This window comes from Euprymna scolopes, chromosome 3, assembly GCF_053919585.1.
Source record: "Euprymna scolopes isolate OS-2025 chromosome 3, ASM5391958v1, whole genome shotgun sequence".
NCBI classification, from domain to species: domain Eukaryota; kingdom Metazoa; phylum Mollusca; class Cephalopoda; order Sepiida; family Sepiolidae; genus Euprymna; species Euprymna scolopes.
Genome location: NC_136484.1, coordinates 117,397,322 through 117,423,194, shown reverse-complemented (window position 1 = coordinate 117,423,194; position 25,873 = coordinate 117,397,322). Strand labels below are relative to the sequence as shown.

At 33.2% G+C, this 25,873-nt stretch overlaps 1 protein-coding gene and 1 pseudogene across 7 annotated transcripts in view; both read left to right on the top strand.

Annotated features, from left to right (window-relative positions):
- Nucleotides 1-25,873, top strand: part of LOC145258202 (rho GTPase-activating protein 7-like) — a 671,840-nt gene that overhangs the window by 509,527 nt on the left and 136,440 nt on the right. For all 7 annotated transcript variants that reach the window (XM_080116103.1, XM_080116114.1, XM_080116150.1 and 4 more), the window contains one exon: nucleotides 21,617-21,688. In XM_080116103.1, coding sequence (XP_079972229.1) covers nucleotides 21,617-21,688 — 72 coding nt within the window. The remainder of the gene's footprint in view (nucleotides 1-21,616; nucleotides 21,689-25,873) is intronic.
- Nucleotides 20,407-20,524, top strand: LOC145265700 (5S ribosomal RNA; annotated as a pseudogene).

Genomic DNA, 25,873 nt, shown 5'->3' with positions numbered 1-25,873 from the left:
TTATAGAAGGCAATACAATGCAGAGTTTTTTTTTGTTTTTATATGGGAGCCACCGCTTTCAAGGCCCGGAAGCCACTCGGAGATAAGGGTTATTGCATGTACAGTAATCAATAGGATAATCGTTAGTAATGGAGATTTGATAAACCGTCCCCTTAAGACACTTTATCAGGAATTTGTTTATGTTGGACTTGAAGACATCCAAGTTGTAGTCAGGTGGGAAACAGGCAAATGGAAGAAAGTTCCACAGGCGTGCACTTCTAAGAAAGACGCTTTGTTCATGGAATCTACGTTTGGATTTAGGCACAGATAAAGAATGGGGAAAATTATTGACAATGGTTTCAGCTAGACGGGTGTTTTTTTGCGAAAGATTGGCGGGGGGGGGGCAGAGATTGGAGCTCAGACGAGGTATAACGGATATACACAAACTAAAGCAAATTCACGTCAGTTTACGTGCATTGTATTGATTTTTATAAGTTATGCACATATTGTTTTGACGTGTAAACTTTGATCTTCTTGAAAAGCATTTTGTTAAACCTAGAAATTTTTATCGTAAACTCGAATCTAAGGATTTCGGATGATTGAACAAAATGAAAAAAAAAATTACCCTTAAGGAGGAAATAAACAGTTCTGTTTGAAATTCTGTACAAATATCCTAGTTCAACATAATGGACCCAGTTTGAAAATGCACACCTTCAGTTCGAACATCATATTAACCAAAACATAAAAAATAATAACCAAGAGGAGAATAGTCATCCAAATAATCCATTTATGTCTATTATATCAATACCTAATCATGTAATATAGCGCGTATGGCAAAATCAGCAGCAGCCATAGGATAGCTGACGAGTGAAAATATTAGCAGCAGCCGTTCTAACGATATACAAATTAGTAAGTGCTTACTGATAGTGTGTTCGAGAATAGACGTGGTGTCTCCTAAAAGTTTTCTAAATTGGAGGTGGACCTTGCATCACAAGAAAAGGAGAGAAAAATGCATCGTGGTCAAGAAGAGAAACAAAGTGCATGCTGGGAAAAATGGACGTGTGAACACAAAGGTGAGAAAGCGCTGGCTATGGCTGGTGTGAGGTGGCGAGGAGAGAGTCTTTTAAAAAGCACGTTATACAGCAGAGCATTGTAAAATATGTGTGTGCGAAAAGACTTTTGGAAGATAATGAAATAAATGCATTTCATGTGTACATCTATTATATAAATCTCAAACGTTGATTTGCGTGTTCATATGTTCACTAAAAACTTTCGTCAGCCGCATTGGACCAAGTTGAAACTGGTACCATTTGAAAGAATGACGTCTTTGACGAATAATATGTGAAAATTAGAGAAAAAAAAAAGATTAATTCTGTGGTGGTGGTACACTGGAGAGCCACTTTTCACGACACCATTTTTACAAGTCACGCGCGTGTATAAAACTGAAACTATGCTTTTAAACATTATTTTGAAAGGTCATGACGCCATAAGTCGTCGTGCCATGATGGGCAAAAGCGTTTATGAAGTAACGATTTTTTTTCTTTCTTTCTTTCCCTCTTTGCGTTTAAGGTTTGAGCCTGCCTACCGCAGTTTTTTTTTTATGGTCGCACAGGCACTCGCTGCTATTTTGATTGAAACAAAAGTTGTTTGATTAATTTTTTTGTGTGTGTGTGTGGGGGGGGGGGAGAATTCCAGGTTGTCACCTACTTCTTCCGTTCTTTTCTGGGAGTTGCTCAATATCCTTTGTATATCAGCTGTGTACAAACCGAACTTCATGTCCATCCGGGCAACGCCCGGTATTTATGCTAGTTAAAATTAAATGCCAAGTCGGATTTTTATTTCTTTCCTTCATTTTTGTTTGTTCTTTTGCAACGAAGTCACAGACAACGTACAGGTCAGAGTGTGGATAGTTAGTGACACGGTTAAAATGTAACGACTATGTGATAGAATCCGTTAGAAAAGTTGTTCTCTTTTTTCCTTTTCTCTTTTTTTCTTTTTCTTTTCTGTTTTTTTTTCTCTCTTTTCTTTTTTCTATGGAGGCTGAAGGAAACGCTAGCTATTTTGTTAGCAATAAATTGCATTTTATTCATTTTTAATCATAGTTTCCTTTCCTTTACTAGGAATTGCTTCATGATGTTTTATCTCAGTCGGCAGTATAAGCGTGACAGTCTTGGTATAAGCCCTCCTCCACTTCCTCTCATTTCTCCAGACCTTCTATCACGTTTTTATTTTACTAGAATCTTAGTAGCAACTCGCTTGATTTCAAAACCCTCCACTAATTAATCAACCTTTAATTGACTCCAAATTCACACCCCCTTCCTGTCGATCATCCAATGCCACACTAACTACGTTCAGGTTATAAAACATAGGTACATAAAATTGTATTGGAATATGCTGTTTCTCTCTCATAAACAGGCAACGTTATTTCTTTTTAGCATATTTCATTGAATAAAATACGCATTTTGTACCTACTGATTCTGGTTTGGATCCTTTCCATCTTCCTAATTAATTTGTTTTGCTTCTGGCAAGAACAGGCTGATGTAGTTGCCATATTTACTTTCAAATCCATCTGGGTTCGTCATCTGGGATAATTAATCAAACTGATTCTGGACAATTTATAGAAGTCTTCTTTTTTTTTAATTTTATATATATATATTTATTTATTTTGGTGTAGATTTTATTAGTAATTCTTTGTTAACGAAATAAACATTACATATAATTAATATATTATATATAAATATGAAAAATAGATTGAAGGTGGAAGGACCTGAACGTTCAACGTTTCGCCCAATTTGTGCCGGGCTTTTTCAAGAGGAATGGTCATTCCTCTTGAAAAAGTCCGCATAAATCGGGCGAAACGTTGAGCGTTCAGGTCCGTCCACCTCCAATCTATTTTCCATATCGTCGGATTTCATCCATCTTAACAATCATAAATAAATATATAAATAATAAAAAAAGAAAAATTATGTATAAGTATATTTTATTAGTAAAAAATAATTCTCGTGACTATTACAAGAACTTTAGTATGTTATTACTATTAAAATTTATTTTATTGATATTTGATTTTTTGTTCTAATGAATAATGCTTCTAATTTTTCAAGTTTATGCTTACTGATAGTGTGTTCGAGAATAGACGTGGTGTCTCCTAAAAGTTTTCTAAATTGGAGTTGGAGACTGGAATGTTGATCAATCAGGTGTTTAACAATCATGCTATCTTTTCTAATGCATCTGCATACTGCAGCAATTTAAAAATGTAATGTCTAAAATGGAGATTTTTTTCCAAATACAATTTTGCATCTTCAAAATATTTAAAATTTTAAACAGTCAAATTTTTAATTGAACCCCTCCCCCATACCTAATTATTTTGATTTATTGATCTAGTTTTTGTGTGCATTACTACTTCATCAGACTATTGAATCGGTCTCTCTCTATCTCTATTTCATAAAAATATAATTTGTTGTAATTTTGAATCATGAGATTCTTCTGGGCTCCAAATGGGAACGCGCTTCCTGCTCGATGCTGTAGGTGAGTCATTCCTGAATTGGCTATGACTGACAGCTCTTAAAGAACGACCATCTTTTCTGTTTCGAACACAAAAAATTGTTTTATCTAAATTACATATGGAAATTTAATTTTAAAAGGAGGGGGATTAATTTTTTTTACATTTTTTATATTTTTTTAATTTTGATTATAATTAATTCCTAGTTTTATTTTTTTATGCATTCTTGCAACTCTGAGAGGATTTGTAAAGTGGATAACCGTTTTGCTTTTGTTTTTCATCGCTAAACATTTAAATTGGATGGACACATCTTCTTTTAGATGTACCTTACATCTCTGTCAGTCTGTCAAGTTTGAAGTAGCAGTATCTTTGATCTGTAATGCTTAAGTTTGAAATAGCATTTTCTTTGGTCTGTCTGTCGTACTATAAATTGAAACAGCATTTTGCTCAGTCTGCCATGCTTAAGTTTGAAATGACATTTTCATCCCCAAATGCACAGGCTGAAGCAGCACATCTTATGAATGTTCATTCTTTTTAAGCACAAAACGTTGATGTATTAAATTTCCATATGTTTAATTTAGATTTGAAAGAAAAATCTGGAAAATAAATCGCTACTTCTTTACGTTTTTTATTTTAATTAATTAAATCATCTGAATTTCTTTTTCAAATAATTCTATGAGCGAAATTAAATGATTTTTTCCCCCACCTTAAACCTAGACAGGATTTTAGAAATTATGCCCCCCCCCCATTCTCTTCTGAATAGCTCCCCATCTCTCTACTCAGTTCAGTGATGAGACTCTAACAGGCAACAGCTGAATGCACCAAATTTGAACCTGGGACGACAGAAGAGATGTTTTCTTTCTCTTCTGTGGAGACCTCCCACATAATTAGTGAATGCTACTTCCAATAACGACCGCCCTACTCCCCACCATCAGTCCAAAGTTATGTCGATTTGAAACCTCCCTGCCCTCTCCTACCCCGGACTCTCCTTTCTAGCGTCCTCTCACCATATCCCGAATATCTTCGACTACGTCTCTTCTACTTCTACGAGAAGCTAGTTTGGCTTGATCAGATAACTGATTCATTCCTTGGAGCTCCAACACTATTCTTGGATAAAAGGATAAAAAAAAAAGTTTATTTTTGGAATTTAGATTCCATTGGATCAACTTTACACTAATACTGTTGGGAAAAGGTATGAACCGACAATTCAATTATTCCCCCTTGACTATAGGTAACATACGAGCATCGTAGCATTTTTGTATTCAGTGAATCAGCATTGATCTACTGCAAAAAAAAAAAAAAAAAAAAAAAGAAAAGACCTTATTATTTGAGCGAGTCCAATGTGAACAAATAGCTGGCTCAAATACATTTTAGACGGTATGTTCTTTTACTTTTCTGGTTTTATGACATAAAACTAAATATTTCTTTTTTTTTTTCTTTTTAACCAAGTTTGAGTTTTTGCTTTTTTTAAAAAAAAAATTTTTTTTTAAAACTTGTTTACGCCGTCGAATTAATATTCACGTTGTTTCAAACCAATCAATTTCTGTTAATATTTTATCGTTAAAAAAAAACTTATTTTAATAAATTTTCTTTTATAGCAGTTTTTTTTTATTTCCACTGTTAATCTTTTTGAATTTTTGAGATGAGGATTGATTAGTGTTATTCAGATTTTTTGAACTGCTGTTTTCATTTTGAGTTACTTGCACAATGTTTCGGTTGATGTAACTGACCTTCTTCAGATGTATCTGTTCAAACTCAAGTATGTGCACAACGTTTTGAACGAAGCCCTTTATTTAATCCAGTCAGGTAGCATGCTCTCGTTGAATCGGTCATAACGGAGTAGAAGTCCTAAGCAATTTGCAATTGTATTTTGAGTGTCGCCTGCAATGAAGATTGAACCTTCAACCTTCAGAAAAGTAACTTCATAACTAAATTTTACCAAGTACTCTATCCAATACACGATTAGTACTTGTCATGGTTGAAGGAATGAGAGTATGCTGCCCTCATGAATTAGATAAAGGGTTTCATTTGAAATTCTATGAAGATTCCCGAGTTTGACAGAAAGATTCCCGAGTTTGGCAAGGTACACCTAAAGAAAGTTGGAGCTTACATCGACCAAAACGTTCTGAAAATGACACTCAAGATGAGAACAGTAGTCTGAAGAATCCAAATATTATAAACTTTTAATTTGTTTGCATTTAAGCCAATCCTTGCACTAACAATGCGATTAAAAGGCTAATTTTAGATTTGGAATAGAAAAACAGCTTTCTAATATACTTAACCATGTCCGAAGCTCAACTAATTTTCATACTACTTTGCAAGAGGGATTCTCATGAATTAACTATTCGTTTTTTTTTTTTCCTTAAAATTTTAAAAATTTTATTAATGATTGCTGTCATTTAACTATTGCCTACATTATTTATGTATACTGTTTATATTGTGTCATATTTTCAAGTCAAGCCTGCATGGTATCAAATAAGATCAGGTTTAGCAGTATGCTCGATGCCCAGGTATCTAAAAGTTTGTCTTGTAGACAACTCAATACTCTTCGGGTCAGAGGTCGTTTACATAATGACGTCATCAACTGTGTCCAGTTATACACCATTTTTAATGTATAACATCACCATTTCGTGATCTATTCATTTTGTGACGTCATCATTTTGACGACGTTATCAAGTGTGCATGGGGATGAGATAAACAAGTAAACAATATACGCAGTATATAGATATGCTTACTAGAAAGGAATGCCCTGAAACTGTGCATATTCTCTTCTGATGACCCAACATTATCTTTCGACTGGAATGAAATACCTTCCAAGTAAAAACAGCTGATAAACATTACAAGGCAAGCTATTTCTTCCAAACATTATCTTCTGTTAGTCGCTTGCTTGAAAGCAAGTTTCTGCTACTCTTCTGGAAGAAAATTATCTATATGCATCCTTTTGGATGCCAAATACCCCACAAGCGTTTATCTATGAAAATTGACCATTTTTTTAAAAATTATTTTCCTGATTGAACCTCCTTCCTCATCACAGATTGAATGAATGGATTTAAATTTTTTTTTAGAACAAAACTAGTTCTTTTAAGAAGGAACCTATGTTTGTTTTCTCTTGCCGATGCGTGTATAAACCTTTACACATCCGTGTCGTTGTCGTTAAGCCAGGTTCTTGCTTGTCTGGTGATACAAAACCGCTCAGACCATTTATATATATAAAAAAAAAAAAGAAAGTTTTATTTGAAAAGAGAAGAGTCACAGAAAAACATACGTAGTTACATTATGCCCCCCTCCCCCAATTTGGGACGAGACCCTGGACACATCTTTCGTGCTTAAAATTCCGCTAGCTGAAGAGAATGAAAGTCTCTGACTGAAAGTGACCTGGTTTTATTGATTTCCGTTTGGGGGTTATCCCAGAGCTTTAAGGTGTCACCCAAATTTTTTTCTATTCAAATACGGCCCTCGTTATATAACCAGACTGGTTCTAATAATTTAGAGTTAACCCACCCACAACTCTATCGTGACGCATACTCTTCAATTTTTTGTTAACCGATTTTGAAGAGTTAGTTTAGGGGTGATAGGGTTGAAGGGAAGGAACAACTGACTTGGAATCTCTTCAACTGTAACTTGATTTATGAGAATGCATGCATGCGAAATAAGTTTTTTTTAATTTACAATTTCGCTGAGTAAAGTTTTTATTCGAATTTTCTATTATACTAAAATTCTGAATTTGCTTGTCATGACGTCATTTCTAGCAAACTTTTTAAACTTAATGAATAAAGCTGGAGCGCTATGTTTTGGTTTTGATTCTAGCTGATGACGAAGTTTGTTTTATATATATATATATATATATATATATGAGAAAATAAAATTGATTTTGGAATATTCTTTAATAATAAATTTAATTGTAAATTTTAGTTTAGTTTTAAATTCTTTTATTCTCTCTTATAATAAGCTCTACTTTCCACTGTGTCTGTATTGAGCTTTTTAATTCTGTTATGATTACTTCACTAATATATAAATATTGATATTTAGGTTACATTGAAATTTACCTTTGATTATATCGGGTAAATAGTTCTTTTCCGCTGTATTGATTGTTTCTTATATATATATATATATATATATATATATATATATATATAACTTTTGAAATCGCTACAATGTTAGGTACAGTATAATAATCAAGGGAGTGTTGGCTCTATAATAATAAATACGAAATTTGCATGAATGAAAATATCATAGTTTATAATACTCCTCCCCTATTAGGCCGTGCCGGTAGGGGAGCAGTACTATATATTTAATACAATAGTAAAGAATTGGCTCTACAATAATAAATACGAAATTTGCATACATTAAAATATATTTAAGCTTATCTTACGATCGGGCAACATCGGGTGGCCTGCTAGTTTTTGTATAAAATTACTTCTGTCAGTTTTTGGTCTGACATTAATCAATTGTATGAATTATTACTTAGGTGAGGGGACGTTTCTCTGACTAAAATTTTTATTCGAATTTGCTTTGCAAACTAATCTATTATTATACTAAAATTCTGAATTTGCTTGTCATGTCACCGTCTCGAATTTTAATGGCGACCAAGTTGTAATCAGCAGGAAAGTAGTCCCACAGCAATGTCTTCCCGGAGTGCTTGCGAAAAAAGCTCTGATAATTTTCCCTGATGGTAATCGCATGGAGGGAGAAGAGTAACTCTTTTTTTTCGATGTGATAGGAAAATGAGTTACTACTGTAAATATCTTACAAGGTGGGACTAAAGATTGGAGCTCAGTCGAGAACTTTCCATGGTAATAATGATAGAGCAGATAGACTAGCAATGTCTTATGTGAGAAAGGGATTACTTGTCAACGATTAAATAGACGCATTTTTTCATCAGCCTATTTTCTAAAATTAGCAGTGCCTGTCTGGTGTTGTCCATGAGTTTTTTGGGTTTTTTAAAAATAATTTTAGACTGCATTCTGCATTTGTGACCAAGTTTGTTTTCATAGGATTTTGAAAGTTTGATTAAATATGTAAATTGCATTAAAAAAAGTTTTCGATCATAAGAAATGGCGAATAGGCCAACTCTATTTCATATATATATTACAGATGTAAATATATGTAGACACAGCGAGTTCTGTTTTTGTTTTTAAATTTTGTTTACTAAATTTTACTTACAAAGAAACATGTATTTCTTGAACTGATTTGAGTTGACACTGTCTAATTTAAGAAGGAATTAAATATTAATATCACCCATCCTAGACAAAACCCCAAAATAGATGAGTCTGTGGGCCAAATTTAAACAAAGATGGCCACTATATGGCAACCATCAATCTGAAATGGCCTTGTATTCTAAAACCGGATGCTGAATAGCTACACACTTTCCACCAAACTTCACTTTTGTTCATCAAGTTAAAATGGCTTGTTAATGGACTTGTGATGAACAACCGCTTGGTGTGCGCGTTTTTGCTGGGAATGGCGCATCCTATTGAATATCAGACATTCATCCGCTATTTTAGAGACTAACTGAGAGATCTTTTAAAGATTTTTATTGACTCCTTTTAAGCGCAGTTATTTGTATTTCTCTTGCACTTGGTTGGCCGAGTATATTCGCCAGGTAATTTAGTTGCTTGTGAATATGAAACCAGTAAAGTTCTCGTTTTTGATGATTTACTACTGTGAATTTGTTTTTCCTTTTGCCTTTTTCACAAATGTAAATGTATAACAACTAAAACTCTGGGGTTTGTTTTTACGATATTTATCATGTCGTCACTGACGTCATTTCTAGCAAACTTTTCATGTTGAAATATAGTCGATAAATATTTTGTGTGAATTTATTTTTATGAATTTCTTTTTTTCTATTAATATATTGAATTCAATTTTAATAAAAATGGGTTTAGTTTTACGAGCGTTTTTTTTTTTTTTTTTAATTTTTTTTAACAGACGATATATTTTTAATCGTTTTGTTTTGTTTTTGTTTAAAGTTTTCTACAATAAAGTATTTATTAAATTACCCAGAATTCTTTAAAGATATATCCGCTGGAAAGATTTATTTTTTAATAATTTTGGTTATATTGAATTGAGTTAACTAAACTACTTATACAATAATAAAATTAACGTTTGCCTTTACAATTATAAATCACAGGGACAAACGTTAGATAAAAAATTGACTATTTTTCAACAAATGTTGCTTTAAGCAGAGCCAGGCGAAAGGAAAATGCCAAAGTTTTTCTAAACGGAAATAGATGTAAAAAAGAAATAATGTATATAGACATGTTTTGAATCAACAATTCGTATTGTAAATAAATATATTGATTTGATATTGCATTTCCTTATCTTTAAGACGATAAAAGACTATAGTTTCAGAATTACTTTTTATTTTGATAAATTATGTCTCTCACCCTTCACGGGCCGATGGGTAAAGTCAGGTATGTGTATATGTTTATATGTACAAGATTCACTTCAAACTAATTAACCGATCATTATGAATATTTTAACAAGGTTGCTAGTAGTGGGGCAGGTTATCTCACTATTCCATAAGAATCTTTCACTTAGTGATACAAGCACCAAAATTGGCACAAATGACGTTCAGAACATACATTTTAAGAAAAGAACGTTAGCCATCAGAAAATTCAAGATGGCTGGAGAAGCAAACCTGACAAATTTCAATTTTGGTGTTTGTATAATCAATTTAAAGATTGTTTTAGCAATCTGCCCCACTATCGGCGCAAGAACAATTAATGCGATCTATATTTAGTTTAAGTATTATTCAGATATCTCTAATTTTTTAAATTTTAACAATAGGTATTAGATATCAATTAATAAATGTTCCTCAAGTTTCAGTCTCTTTGGAGTATTTAAAAGAAGTTTTGGGTGGTATAATATGGGAACAACCTCCTATTTGAAAAATCAGATATTTTAGGTGTACTTTCAAGTCGGTCATTAGATACCAATTAAAGCAAGATTCGTTGAATTTCAATTTCTTAAGACATTTTAAAATTGAAACCTTAAATTTTAGACATTTTATAGAATGAAATTTGATTAAAAATTTCTAATATTCTAGATGTGTAGTTTAGTAGACTAATGTTTCATCTTCGTAATGAGCCATAAAATGGTGCAAAACTTTTCTGCTAGGAATGATTTTTATCTTTTCTGTTCTTGCCAATAAGCCTTCTCATATTTTTCACTTTCCTTAAAAACCATATCAAGTATTTCACATTATATATTTGTGTGTGTGTGTGTGTGTGCGCGTGCTAGTGACTATATAAATCAGAAAATGCACAAAATCTCTTGCCCTTTGGGCCAAGATCACAGTGTAGCATCAGTTCTGATGTTTCACTTCACCTTTTATGTCCTCGGTCACTGGAGAAGAAATCCTTTGTGACTGAGGCAATTTTAATTTTTGTTCCTATCCAGCGTGCCCCTTTTTAGAGAACTAGATTTTTCCCACATTAATAACTGATCTTGTGTCTAACTCTGCCCTCATGTGGAAGCAAGTAAATCGGAAAATATGATCAACAAATCATCCATAGATTAATATTTCCAGGGTTTTGTGTTACGAGTGAAAAATAGTCGTATTTCAGTGATTTTTTATTTTCCCCCAAGTGGCCACTAGAAATAAGAAAACACTTTTCTTTTGGTGATTGTGTGTGCTTTTTTTTTTTTTTTTTTTTTTCCTCGATAATCTTCCAAAGCTCATTACTCATTGATTGAAAAAATATCTTTTCAACGTTTTATATTTTAAATAAAACTAGCAAAAAGTTTAACAGAACAATTTTTTTTTTTTTTAACAAAGAACATCTGAAGAATTTTGGATATTTATACCTTCAAGTCTCAACATAAAATTCGGTGAATTTTAGAATTAAACTTATTAAAAAATAAATAAATTAGAAAAATCTTTGTATTCGTCATAGACTGAAGATGTCATATTCTAAAATAATTGGCTAATAATTTTTCTATTTGTAAACGAAAATATTTAGTTGTTGACGATAAACTAAAAATAAATTTTTCTGTAGATCTCAGATTTCGTTTTTATTCTTTGTTTTATTTATTTCTAGTTTGTTAAATAAAAAAAAACAAAATATTAATCTACTGATGTGAATTTATCCTTTACTAGCTGGCAGCCCAGCGTTGTCAGGTCGTACAATACATTTAAACATGATATTTTCATTTATCCAGATTGCGTATGCATTATAGAATCAATCCTCTATTATTCTATATTATGAGGAATAATTTCCCTGGTGGATTAATTCGCAAAAATAATTTTAAAAATAATAATTATAAATGTCGTCCATCAAATTCTGTCCGTTATTTTTTTACATATGTCAGCTGATATTTAGGCTTGATGTTGAATGCCCTGGAAAAATCACTTCTGGTTAATCTTTACTTTTAAAATATGCAAATGAAGAAACGATTTGCGACAGTTTTAGATGGTACCTCTTCTTTTATCATAAATTGAACTCATTAATGAAAACAAACAATAAATTTGTTTTTTTTTCTTTTTCTTTTAGCAGAAATGATTTGCTGAAATTGTATTATCTCCCTTAAGATAGGTTTGTAAAATAAAAATGTAAGCTGCAGCTAAGATTGAACTCGCTACACAAGTTTGTAGTGGAATTCAAGTCTTGTCTTAATGCTTCGCTAGGACTATCAAGGGTATTTTTTATTGTGACACAATCACAAGATGGGTTGCCTACCATGGCTTAAGAGGGGCCCATCTACTCTTGAGAGAAGGATAGACCGCGCCAGTTTCCCAACCTGATATTGTACCTTGAGGTACATACAGCGCCCTCCCTTCCCAAATGGTTACCCATCTGGTACTAGCCAGGCTCGACATTGCTTAACTTCGGTGATCTGGCGAGAATCGGTGTGTCAACATGATTGTGCCGATTGTGAAATAGGTTCAGAAACGACTAAGTCTATTAAGAAGGAACTCACGCACATACACAGTGACTTTTATATGTATACTAGCATGGGTGCCTGGCATTGCCCGGGTGTTTGGAGGTGTCTATTGAGCAAAAAAAAAGTGGTAGTAGGAAGGCAGGCGTGAACCCATACCACGTACGGAGGAAAAGAACGGGGGGGGGGAGGAGAGGAACGTGACATCTTTGCTGTTACGACCACCGCCAAACTGGAAGGGACGTAGGTTTAAATTAAGGCTAGACAATCAAAAAGAGCGGATGACTTTCAAAAATATCGGCGAAAAAAGCAACCCCTCCCTGTAGAAAAGTGCCTAGTTGAGGGTGAAGAAATTAATTTTGGCCAATTTTTCGGTATTTGTCGTCTGAATCATCGAGCTTCAAGACAATACTGATCTTGTGAAAATCCGTTGCCTCTGTCAAAAGTTTTAGGCAGACATGCAAACATACATACATTTATATATTTGTAGCTCAAATTTTCGACTCAGACCGATTAAAAAGCTTGCTCTATCTCTAAATACTTTTTATGTAAAATTTCAAATGTTTAGACCAGAAATTGTTTGAGTAATTTGGTAGAGGCCACAGAGGTCAAGATTTTTTAAACTTTGACCCCTATTATAACCCCTTAACATTTATCGTTTTGGGCTCAAATCAAGTTATTAAGTTAGATTCATATCCAAGGAACCTATATCTCAAATTCCAAGTGTTTAGACCCAAAATTGGCGGAGGAGTTTGGTAGAGTTCTCGAAGGTCAAATCGTTGAACTTTGACCCCTTAACAGCTAAATTTCTAGCCAAAAACGGATTACAAAGATTTTCCCAAATCTCACTATCCTGTATATCAAATTTCGAGTCTGTAGATTGAAAGTTGACGGAGTTATTGTGTAGGGAAATGTACACAGACAGACAGACACTTTTACTTTTCAAGATATATAGATAGATATTTTAGCTTTCGTCCATTTTTTTTTTCTTTGCATTCTGTCCTATTTTATTCTTATATTCAATCTCGTACATCTTTTTGCTTGTATATAACCAACGAATAGATACTTTTCCTGGTTAATCTCCACTCTATCCATACGTAACCTTATTTAATTATCCCTAGATATTCAAGTTGAAACTTTATCCTGCTTTTCAAAAAATGAAGATGAAGACCATTGTGTTTGTTTATTTCTTTGTTGTCTCCATTATCTCTGCAAGGTTCGTTAACTATTATCTCCGTTTTGATTGGGGATAGGGTTAAATCTGAACTCGGTTTTGGGCACAGGAAGAGGTTATTTCCTTTGTAGATGTCTAGTAATTACACTTTAGTATCCAACCTGTCTGTTTAGGGCTTAGAATAGGACAATTGTGTCTCCTGCCTACGGGTAGGAATCTCTCCGCCAACAAAGGGCCGACTCCAAAGGATTGTTTGTTGTAGATTGTCACTAAGGGATCGTTTACGATAGCGATCTTAGTAGGCATCGTTGAAAACATTTGAGATGGTCGTGTAAAAGAGGGGTCATAGTTATCTAGAAGGGGTTATTTGGCATAGCTGTATGAGCATAACTAATTTAAATAAAAATATAAGAATAAGAATGCTTTGAATTACAAAGCAGATTCAGTAGAACACGTTTATTATAATCATGTTTTATTATCAATCGTATACTGTTATCAAAATTAGTTTGTTTTAAAATTTAATTATAAATTTAGAATTTTATTCAAATTATGAATTGTATAGCCTTTTTTTTATTCTGAAAGGCATAAAATGTATACTTATAGTCCTCCGTTCTATAGTAAATACTAATGTCTATTTATTTGTATATGAATAAATATAAATCCGTTCTGTCACAAATAAATTTAGTGAGTAAAAAAAAAGACCGTTTTATTAGCCCATCACCCTGACGAAATAATTTAAAATCATGAGGGGACGTAAGAAAACAAATAACAACTTCTACTGCTTGTAATGAATTCAGAAAGAAATCCTCCACTATAAAGTCACTAGTTTTTATTTTTTTTAAGATCATTAGAAATGGTAATTTACATATTAAAATTAAAATTACTGAAAGAAATCTATGATTTCATACAAAATTTTAGTATGAACACTGGTGAAGCATAACCCTACTCAACAGACGGTATATGCTAGTTAAATATAATCAAAGCAATTTTACTTGAAAATTCTAGCAGACCCTAAGCAATATATTTTGCAACTACACTATCTAGGGTAGTTGGGTAAGTATATTTCTTTTTGATCAAAGAATAGCCAATTATATTGTGTGTCTGTGTTCGTCATGCCAGACAACTTTATTTTATCTAGATGATGATGGATGGATAGAGGAGTCCCGGAACTTTCTTGGGTTGTGAAGATGCTGAATTATTACATGTAACATGTTTTGTGCAAGAATAGCCTGGCAGTGCTCATCTCTCTTCAGGCTTCAGAGCACATACATCATCTGGTATTACCAAATGGTTGCCCATTTTACTAGTGATCAGGCTCAACGTTGCTTATCCTTCAGCGACCTAATGGGATTAAGTGTGTCGATGTGATGATGCAGTTGTAAATAAAATAACTTGAAAATTATAAAAATTAAAAACAAAAGGCTCCTTATTCGATCTTGGGTAATGCCAGGTCTTGCTAGTTTCATACCAAAAATTCAAATGATAAGCAGAAGTTTACTACTTCTGTGTATTTAAATGCACTCTGTATGTTATATTTGTGTCTATTGAGCACATTTTGAAGTTTTTTTTAGTTATCTAACTCTGTATTCCTCTTTTTTTTTTTTTTTTTTTTTTTCAACAAGTTATCTGAATAACATTTCATAAAATTGAATAAAGCAAACTTTGAGTGCTGATATTTTTAATATAAATTGTAAGATTTCTCTTCCTTACTTGTACCGATGGCTGAGTAGATAAAAACCCAGGCTGTTGAAAAAAAGCAAACAAACTGTTTCAATCTTAGACTGAAACACTTGCATGTCTAGCCACACTCAAGAACTGTAATACAACAAAACATGCGTGAAATTGTAATGTGTTTTTTTTAGAATAAAAAAAAATAAAGAATTCTACCAATGTTTTGATTGTATAGCAATGATGAAGAAACGGAGTTTTTTTTTTCTCTTATTTTTTAAATAAGACTAATTTGCATGATTTGAGAATTTTAGTTCTGTTAGAAAATATATGAATTTGCACCAATTTATAATTTCTGTAATTAGATTATTTATACGGCATATATATATATATATATATATATATATATATATATATACAGTGATGATCATATTTATTGGCACGGTAAAATAAAAGTTAAATTTTGTCTAATAAATTCTAAAAAAGGGATTAAATTAAAGAAAATAACAAAGTATATTATGTATTTTTAACTGGCTTTTCCGATGCAGCAATCGGATTTTAGAAAAAATAAATAACAAAGGAACAACAAACATAATTGCAAAAAACCCTTGTTCAAAATTATTGGCACGGCTTTGTTTTTCTTTTAGTATCAGTATAATATCAATCAATTTCCGGTTTACGTGCTTTCTGAACTTTTTTATAGCCATATTATGCTTGTTTAACGCTAATTCAGGGAATAATTTTTTTTCAGATAATTTTTAGATAGCGATTTATTTAAACTATTATAAGTGACTAAATTATAATTTTCAATCGCCATGGTTAAAACTAAGGAACACAGCGAAGACGTCAGGAAGCTTGTTGTAGCATGCCATACCAATGGGGAGGGCTATGATAAGATTTCAAAGAAGCTAAACCTTCCCAAATCCACTGTTAGAGCCATAATAAACAAGTTCAAATCGCAAGGCCACGTTATGAGTTTAGAGGGTAGAGGGAGAAAAAGGATTCTTTCCCCAAGAGATGAACGGAAAATTGTTCGACAAGTAAAACAAAACCCAAGGATCTCTGTTGGGGAGATTGTTGATGAACAGAGCACCTCTGGAGTGAATGTATCTCGACATACAGTTGGTAGAGTTTTGAAGAGAGCTGGTTTAAAAGCATGTCGTCCGAGAAAGACTCCCTTATTGAAGCCTATGCACCTGAAAGCAAGGCTAGCCTTTGCAAAACGTCATATTGATAAAGATGTTGCATTCTGGAAACGTGTTCTATGGATTGACGAAACGAAAATAGTTATTTGGCCATAATAAAGTGTCTTATATTTACAGAAAATCTGGCGAAGCTTTCCTGCCTAAGAACACCATACCCACAGTGAAGCACGGTGGAGGCAGTTTGATGTTTTGGGGATCCTTTGCTGCCTCTGGACCAGGGCGACTTGTTAAGGTCACAGGTAGCATAAAAAAGGAAGATTATGTTAAAATATTGGATGAAAACCTGAAAGACTCTGCTAAAGAGCTCTCACTTGGTCGTCGTTGGTGATTCATGCAAGATAATGACCCAAAGCATTCGGCTAAACTGACTAAGAAATGGCTTGAGGACAATCATATTAATGTTTTGGAGTGGCCATCACAAAGCCCAGACCTTTATCCAATTGAAAATTTATGGAGAACATTAAAATTGAGGGTAATGCAAAGGAAGCCTAAGAATCTTATTCAATTGGAGGATTATTGTCAGGAAGAGTGGGCTAAAATTACTACTGAAGAGTGCAACAACTTGGTTGTAAACTATGAAAAGCGACTGAGGAAGGTAATCAAGGCCAAAGGCTATACAATTGATTATTAAATAAATCGTGCCAATAATTTTGAACAAGGGTTTTTTGCAATTATGTTTGTTGTTCCTTTGTTATTTATTTTTTCTAAAATCCGATTGCTGCATCGGAAAGGCCAGTTAAAAATACATAATATACTTTGTTATTTTCTTTAATTTAATCCCTTTTTTAGAATTTATTAGACAAAATTTAACTTTTATTTTACCGTGCCAATAAATATGATCATCACTGTATATATATATATATATATATATATATATATATATGGCACAATCACGTTGACACACCGGTTCTCATCAGATCACCGAAGTTAAGCAAATTTGAGTCTGGCTAGTACCAGATGGGTGACCATTTGGGAATTCTTGGCGTTGTATGTGCTTTCCGCTTATCTTGACATTGTTTCCAGTCGTCCTGAACCTTCACTTGCCACTGGTATTAAAAGGCGTGGTTGGAGATTGCGCAACTCTTGCCACAAGAATATCACGCGCAGACACCCTTACAGTGGGTATCCATAGTCTGTCAAAAGCCTTTAAATTAGATTATATTACAACCATGGTTTTTTGGGAACTGTCTTTCATCAGACTGTTTAAATCAGATCATTAATTTGAATTGGTTCAGTGACTTTATCTATCATTTCCCTCATATATATAAATGTAAACGTGCAAGATTAAAATTTGTTTAAAATGTTTTAAATTACTACGGCCTCGCATTTTATCATATGGCTATCAACATTTTTATCTAAATTAATATCACAGGCGCCAGAGTCATGGAAATTACCTGGGGAAGAGTTGCATCATTTTATATCCCCCCCACCCTCACACTCGCACCCCAAGTTATGAATGCATTTCCTCACTATTTGGACCCAGGTATGTTAATGAGAAGGTTGCCACGGTGGGAGGCAGATATGGGTGTATACAAATTTGAAATTAAATCTATGCTAATATCAGAGGCATATGTCTGTCCGTGTGTCTAACAGCTACTTTTAGACTATTAAGTATGGAAGCCTAAAATTGTGTAGGAAAGATTGTGGATAACCTGAGGAGTGGGGGGGTGCAAAATTTCAGAGACCAAAAAACTCGGTATTTGAAACAGAATCGCTTTTTTTTCTTTTTTTTTTTTTAATGTAACTTTTAATAATAAATAAATATTGATTAGGTTTTTTTTTTTTTTCAGTTTTAATTGATAAATGACATTTTGTTAAAAAAACAAACAAACCAAAACTTAATAAATAAGCCAGGGTTACAAAGTCAAACAATATAAGTTTCGTCTCCGACTCTTAGAATTTCAAAATCTCTGAGTCCTTATTTTGAAGTAAGGGTTCTCAATCTTATTTTGCTTATGAAGACCTTGAGAGCTCTTTTATAATCCACGGTTCCATGATATGCATAGCTATCCATATATGACGTCTTTATAAATCGGATATTCGTTTTTCTGTTTGGGAAAACTAAGAAGGAATCAATTTTGTTATGTTCATAAACATAAAATCCGAATACAGAAATTTCAATAAACACAACAAAACAATATAAATATGAATTAGATAATTTTTTTCTTTTTCTTTTTTTTTTTTTTTTTTTTAAACTTCTGTGGACCTTCAAAGGTTCATGTAGACTTCGGTTTGGAATCCTGTTTAAAATTGTTTAAGAATTTATCACTTCTAAATCTTCGATGCTATTATAACAAGATTTCCAACTTTCGTCAGGAGTATTTTATCGAATAGGGAGATCTGTAGAAAGTTTCGAATAGAACTCATGAAGGTAGCATGCTCTAGTTTCATCAGCCGTGATTGGTTAAAAGTCTTAAGAAATTCTTCCTTGTATTCTTTAGTATCGCCCGTACCTAGGATTGAACCTTAACCCCCCCCCCCTCGAAGACCGTCATTTATAACTACTTAATACTTAGCACTTTTATCTGCTGCACCATGTGTCCTTTCAGAGGTCGGAAATCTTGTTGAAATAACATCCAAGATGAGGATAATGTACATTTCTGCTTTAAAGTCTTCCAGTATTCAGCCTCTGTTAATTCTTCAGAAATTAAAAAAAAAAAAAAAATTTTAACACACCTAAGAGTCGGTTCCACTCGGTCCTACCAAAAAATCTTTGACACTGACCCCAACTCTACAACCCTGAAATAAAGATGCAAACATAATCATTTTTTTTACTGGATGTTTTTTTTTTTTTTTTTTTTAACAAATATTTGTCCTTCCCTGTTTTTTTTCTTTTAAGACATGAAAAAGAAATTGGTAGAAAAATATTTTACATTTGTAGAGGTATCAACGTACATTAGAGCACTTAATAACATAATTTATACAAATTAAACACTACTGTTTAAAAAAAAATTATCAGGGAGTCACCATTTATCAAGGCCTGAAGGCCATTTGAGGATAATGAGTGTAAGGTGGTTGATGAGAAAACAGCGTAGTGATCGTTAGTGGTGGAAACTCAGTAGAATTTTATTATTTAGGGGGCGGCTCAACAAGAACTTGTTTACATTTGACTTGAAGACTACCATGTTGTAGTTAGCTGGAAAGCCATGGTACAGTTCTAAAAAGCAGATAGTTCTAGGAAAGAAACTTTGTTGATGGAATTTGTGTTTGTATTTAGGCACAGACAGATAGTGAGGGAAACTGTTTACAGTGGTTGTAGCTAGAGGAGTACGATCATATAGTGGGGTCTAAGACATATTTTATGAAATACTATGAAAATGGGAAAAAGTAAAGAAATATTTAAGAGTTTATATTATGTTGTTTGAACGCTTTTGACTATGAGAAACGTTTGTAAAAAACGTTTTCGAAAAACGGTCAAACCCAATTAAAATAATGTTCAAATCGCTGTAGAAAGTATAAATTATGAAATCGAAAACATTTATATAAAAGTTTAAAAATCAGGTGAAAAACATTGAAAGACTATGTAATACCCGCCATTAATGGTAAAAAGATTTAAGAGATTTATAATAATCTTGGCAAAGTTTACATCCACAGAGTAAAACAGCAGAGAATTCCGTATTTATATAAGAGTACTCAAGAATGAATAGAGCTGTTGAATAAGTATAAAGATTGTTATTTATATACAGACATTTATTTAATTGGAATTCATTATTGAGATGAGTATTATTTATTGTGGACTATTGAATCTCTACGGTTCCAGGTAAAGTCTGAAGCTAGCGGTTTCAATTCTACCCAAAGCGGGCCAGAGGCTTACTTGGCCAAAACGTGGTGAGGCGACAACAACTACGGATTTAGCAAATGCAGTCAGGAGATTCGGAGTTCCTTTCCTGTCGCGGTTATCACTTGACGAAGGCCAGAGCAATAGTTGGGCAAAACGTTGTGAAACAACAACTAAGAAAAGACGAGGATGATAGTCCGTAATAAATTAATGGATACAAACATTTGCCATAATCACGTTGACACACCGGTTCCCATTAGATCACGGAAGTTAAGCAATGTTGAGCCTAGTCAGTACTAAAATGGGTGACCATTTGGGAATTCCAGGTGCTGTATGTGCTCTCTCCGCTTATTTTGGCATTGTTTCCAGCCAGTTTTGGGCCTCTCTTTGCCACTGGATCCAAGAGGTGTCGATGGAAGTGTACGACCCTTGCCTCGCAGCTATCCTTACAGGGGTTTCTATTATTTCTTAGGACTAATCTGGGGCATCACATTTTGTTACACATTTGGAGTTTATAAAGTTTTATTTGATAGAAGCCAAATGAAACTTTCAGGAAAATACGATTTTGCTTTTGAAGTCCAGCTGTGACCGAAACAGGTTTTGAAAATGTGTAGCCAAAGTGTTATATACACACACACAATCACTATAGACAGTAGTTTCACGGCCACCGAGTAGCGTGGTAGTTTCCAATAAGTATTGTGCTTTGTACATTAAATAACTCAATGGACTGATATGCTAACATAACAGACAAACCAATGTAATAGTCAATGGAAGTATGGATGGTTTCATCCCATTTGCATGAATAATTAAAAATAAAATCGTTTGAATGTTTACCTTGGCCAGCAACTTCACCAGTCTGACATTGCTTATCTTAGTTCCATTCTGTTTTCTAGAGTTTCATTCTTACAACATTTGTAAAGTATTTGTTGCATAACTTGCTATATTTTTTGTTAGAAACACATTCTTGCTTTTTTTCCCGTTTCTAGTTCCAGTTTCCACGTGATTTTTTTTTTAATTTTTTTTTAACATTTTTTCCCCTTTCAAAATAAAAGGATCTGCATTATTTATTTATTTAGTTTATTTACTTTTTTTCACAATTGTGCAAAAATAAACATGTTGTTCGGGCGCACAAAACATTGACCCAGTTCGTATGTCCAACATCTGAATGCAGTTTTTACGCGGGGTTTTGCTTTCATGTGAAACTTCTTCGACTGGTTTGAAAAGAAAAAAGAAAAAAAAATGAAGATTTGACCAAACACTTCCCACCATTTTTGCTTCCTCCTCCCACCCCAACGTTCCTTATCCTCCTCCACCTTCGCCTTCTCACTTTCAAACAATTGTTTTGTATTTTATTTTACTCCGCCTCTTTTTTTTTTCTTTTTTCTTTTTTTCTTTTTCAAGTCCATCATTTGATTTTGTTTTTTCTTCAGAGATCGAAGCTAAAGAAGCCTGCCGATGGCTACGATACACTGGCTTTCCTCAGTATGCGCAGATGTTTGAAGGTAAGAAGATACGTTGCATTATTCGGATTAATTAATTACTAGCGGGACCTGTGGGACTTCCACAGAGGGGTTCATTCATCCATAATATAAATCTCACCTGTCTGTCTGTCTGTCTTAATGTCTGCCTAAAACTTTCAACAGAGGCGACGGATTTTCATGAGATCAGTATCGTTTTGAAGCTCAACCCTTTGGACGACAAATATCGCAAAATTGTCTAAAAACATTACTTCCTTCGCACTCAACTGGACATTTTTCTACAAGGAGGGGTCGCTTTTTTCGCCAATATGTTAAGTCATCCCCTTTTCGATTGACTAGCCTTAATTAAAACCATCGCCACTTCTGGTTTAGCGATGGGCGCACCGGCAAAGACGTCACATTTTTTTTTCCAACGTTCTTTTCCTCCTTCACAGGTTCGAACGTGCCTGCCTACTTTTTTTTTTTTTTTTTTTCTCAGCACACATCTCCAAACACCCAATCAACGACGGGCACCCAGGTTAGTGTTTAGATTAATGTTGGCATTCTGTACATGTTCAATATAAATGGAGACGATCTGATACTATAGTAGCTTTTTTGTTAAAACTGCAAAAGTATTTATTTAAGCTAGCATATGAATACCCGGCAAAGCCTGATCGTAAAGTACGCTTAAATATGATATTTTAATTCTTGCAGATTTTGTATATATTCTATCGATTTTTATATATTATAAAGTTACGATTTCAAAAATAAAGAAATATATCCATATGACTTGGGTGCATTAGCTTGAATCGAAACTGAAATATAAACTTATGAAAAAAATATATGCATATATATATATAACTTGAGTTCCTTCAGTCATAACCGAAACCAAAATTTATGAAGAATTCTTCGTAAAATTATTTATGACAAGAAATGGAAGTACATAACAATTAAATGGCCGGGATGTAAGCGTGACACAGGAAATAATACACACGTTACTGTATTAATTTCACTGATGTAACCTTCAAGCTTCTTGAGGTGCATCACATGGAACTCTGGGAATCAGTATATAATTTTAAACTGAATCTTTACTTTAATCTGTGGGGGTAGCTTGTTCTTGTTCCACCAGCCATCACTGTATAAAAGTCCTAATTAATTATTAATTGTATTCTTAATATTGCATGTACTGAGGATTGAACTTTACACTTATTGCCACTTAGAACTGATTATTGATTCATTTCGTATGAATCAGATGATTCTGTTGTTGGCATTGGTTTCCTTGATAGCTTTCTAGTTAGAATTCTTTCATTAGATACTTATGATAGGTACCACGTGAAGGTTGCCAACATCTTAAGTAAAGGTGCTTTTGTGGAATGAACTGGATTCGAACTTGATACTCCCAAGTTGTCAGTTCATGTCATTAACCACTTAGCCACCATCATTTTAAATAGATTCACTTAGTGTTTATATTTGTCTACATAGGTCTATAAAGATATTTATCTTTTTTGCATTAGTTCTGAATTTTTTTTTATATGAGGATTATTATTAGCCTGCAAGCACCTGTGGCACACTGGATAGAGTACTTGGTAAAATTCAGTTGCGAAAGTTGCACTCTTCCACTCTTCTGGAGTTTGAAGGTTCAATCTTTTCGTGTAAATGCCCAAAACATAGTTGTGAATTACTTAGGGTTTCTATCCAACTATGCGGGATGGAACTAGAGCATGCTGCACTCGTCGTACAGATGCCCAAGTTCGACAGAAAGATTCAAGAAGTCGACAAGATCGACTGAAACGTTCAGCAAATAGTACTCAAGATGAGAACAGTAATCTGACAATCCAAATAATATGAATATTTTTTGCATGTTTTGTAGAGGAGTTCACACATCTCTAGAAAAAGGTCAGTCCATTGGTCTGTCACCCTCGAGGATTGTCATAGTATTTTCACCATTAAATAGATGCATCTTATTTTAGACATGTCCAAGCATCTCTGATAAATTCTGTCTGGCGGACAGCCAGTTGGTCTGTCACATATCATTGGAAGTAGTATTTTCTTCAGTCTGTCACGTTTAACTTGAAATATATTAATTGATAAATTCACAGATTTTAAATGCATCCAAACATCTCAAGCAGATGTTCTGTCCCTATATCTGGAAAATTTATGTAAAACCTATTTTATTCGGTCTAATAGGCTTAACTAGAAGCAAAAAGTTATTGACATGGTCAAGAGCAATGTAAAACCTCCCTTTTAATTAGCTACTACATCAAGATGTGAGGCCATCACCCCCCTCCCCCAGATTGCTCCACTTGCCCTTGATTCTCACCTCATAATTCAGTGTTTAACAGGGGGGGAGCATCAAGTACCATTTTTTTAAAGTATTTGATATGACTCTACTGAGGATTGAACCTTGATCTGGCTCATTAGCGAACAGTCTTTCAATTATGCCAAATAGGTCAGTACGGGGGGGGGGGATTACATTAAATGAAAATAAAAAACATAAAATGGGCACACCTTATTTTCGTTTTTCTGCCTATGTCATTAAACAGAAGAAATGGTTTCCCCTGACTGATCCTCTTATGAAGTCGTTTGACTGAGCGGATGAGCATTTCATTCTTGGGTGGAAATTCATTGATTAATTGACCAAATGTCCACGTTAAAGGGAATGTCTGGATTTTAATTTAATGACATTCTGATAAGTTAAATGACTCCATAACATACCAGACGAAAATAATTTTTGCTGGTTAATAAAACGTGCGTTCATGCATGCATGCACACACACACACACACATACATACATACATACATATATTTATTTATTTTAAGGGGATTAGGACAACAGTCTAAAGAGCAGAGTTTATTTTAATATATTAGTAAATGCGTTAATACAATTAAAAGAAAATGCTCGTTGTAATGTAGATATATAATAAGCTCGATAGGTATAGATATCCTAGAGCTATTTTAATATTGAGAAAGATTATTGATAATTTATAATTAAAAATCGGTTTCACAAGGAAGAACAAACAAAATCAATAAATTGTACGATCGTTTCGGAAACAATGTTTTTATTGAGACAGACGATAAGTTTTGGACAATAATTTTATCATTTAATTTTATAAAACAAAATCTCATCAGCAAAAATAGTAGGTGGGGGTTTAAAGACAGCAAAAATAAAGCTAGCATTTTTTAAGTAAGGCAGATATATCTTTTAATCGTCTGCCTTTAAAGCCTGTAAGTATCATCGTCAATGCATTCATTGGGATGTTGAATATAGTTTATGAATGGTTGAAAATGTTGATATATAAAATAAAAATAGAATAAAATAAAAAAATAATAAAATATCGTTTCCGAAACGATGGTACGATTTATTGATTTTGTTTGTTCTTCCTTGTGAAACCGATTTTTAATTATAATTATAAATTATCAATCATTTTACTCAATAAAAAAAAATATGTATATATATATATATTATAAAAGGCTGAATAAAGGTTACATATAACTTTATTATATAATCAGATCAATGATTGAAGGGTAAGAGAGAAAAACCTCTTTAGGCTATGGCATTTCAAAATCTAAATGCTTCTCATCAGAAGAGAAGGGCGAGAATTATGTAAATTGTAGATAAAAACTAACTTAATAACATTTAAAGTGGAAATGAAGGAAGTATAAATTAAATTAAATAAATAAATTAAATTATGTTAATGTAATTATAAAGTACAGTAATAAAAGCTTTGAAATATAAAAATATAACTAGAAAGAAACTTAACTTTTTTTTCTCCTAGATGTATTTTAATGTTTTTATATTTCGGTTTTTATTCTTTAATATATTAATATTTTTCTCTATTGAAGATATATATAGTACTGATTTCAAATAAAAAAAAAAACAAACTTTGATGCCATCAACTAGAATGTAAACCAAAACATTTAGCATTCCAGCCTTGTTCGCTACTGCTAGAGCTAAAAGCAAGTTATAAAATTAATCCATTTTTAGTTATGATTAGTTTACGCATGCGCAAACTAATAGAAATATCGGCAGGTTGAAATGAACATTTTGCATTTCAACTTGCTGACTTTGCTAAACGTTATTCATTCATCCAAGCAAAGATTTTGTTATAAACCACCCTTGGCGTATGATTACTATTTCCTGTTAATTTCAATGTTATGTGCCCAGTAGTTTAAGAGTTTATCGGTTAAATATTTACACACACCCACACGCACATCTACTGTTTTATTCAT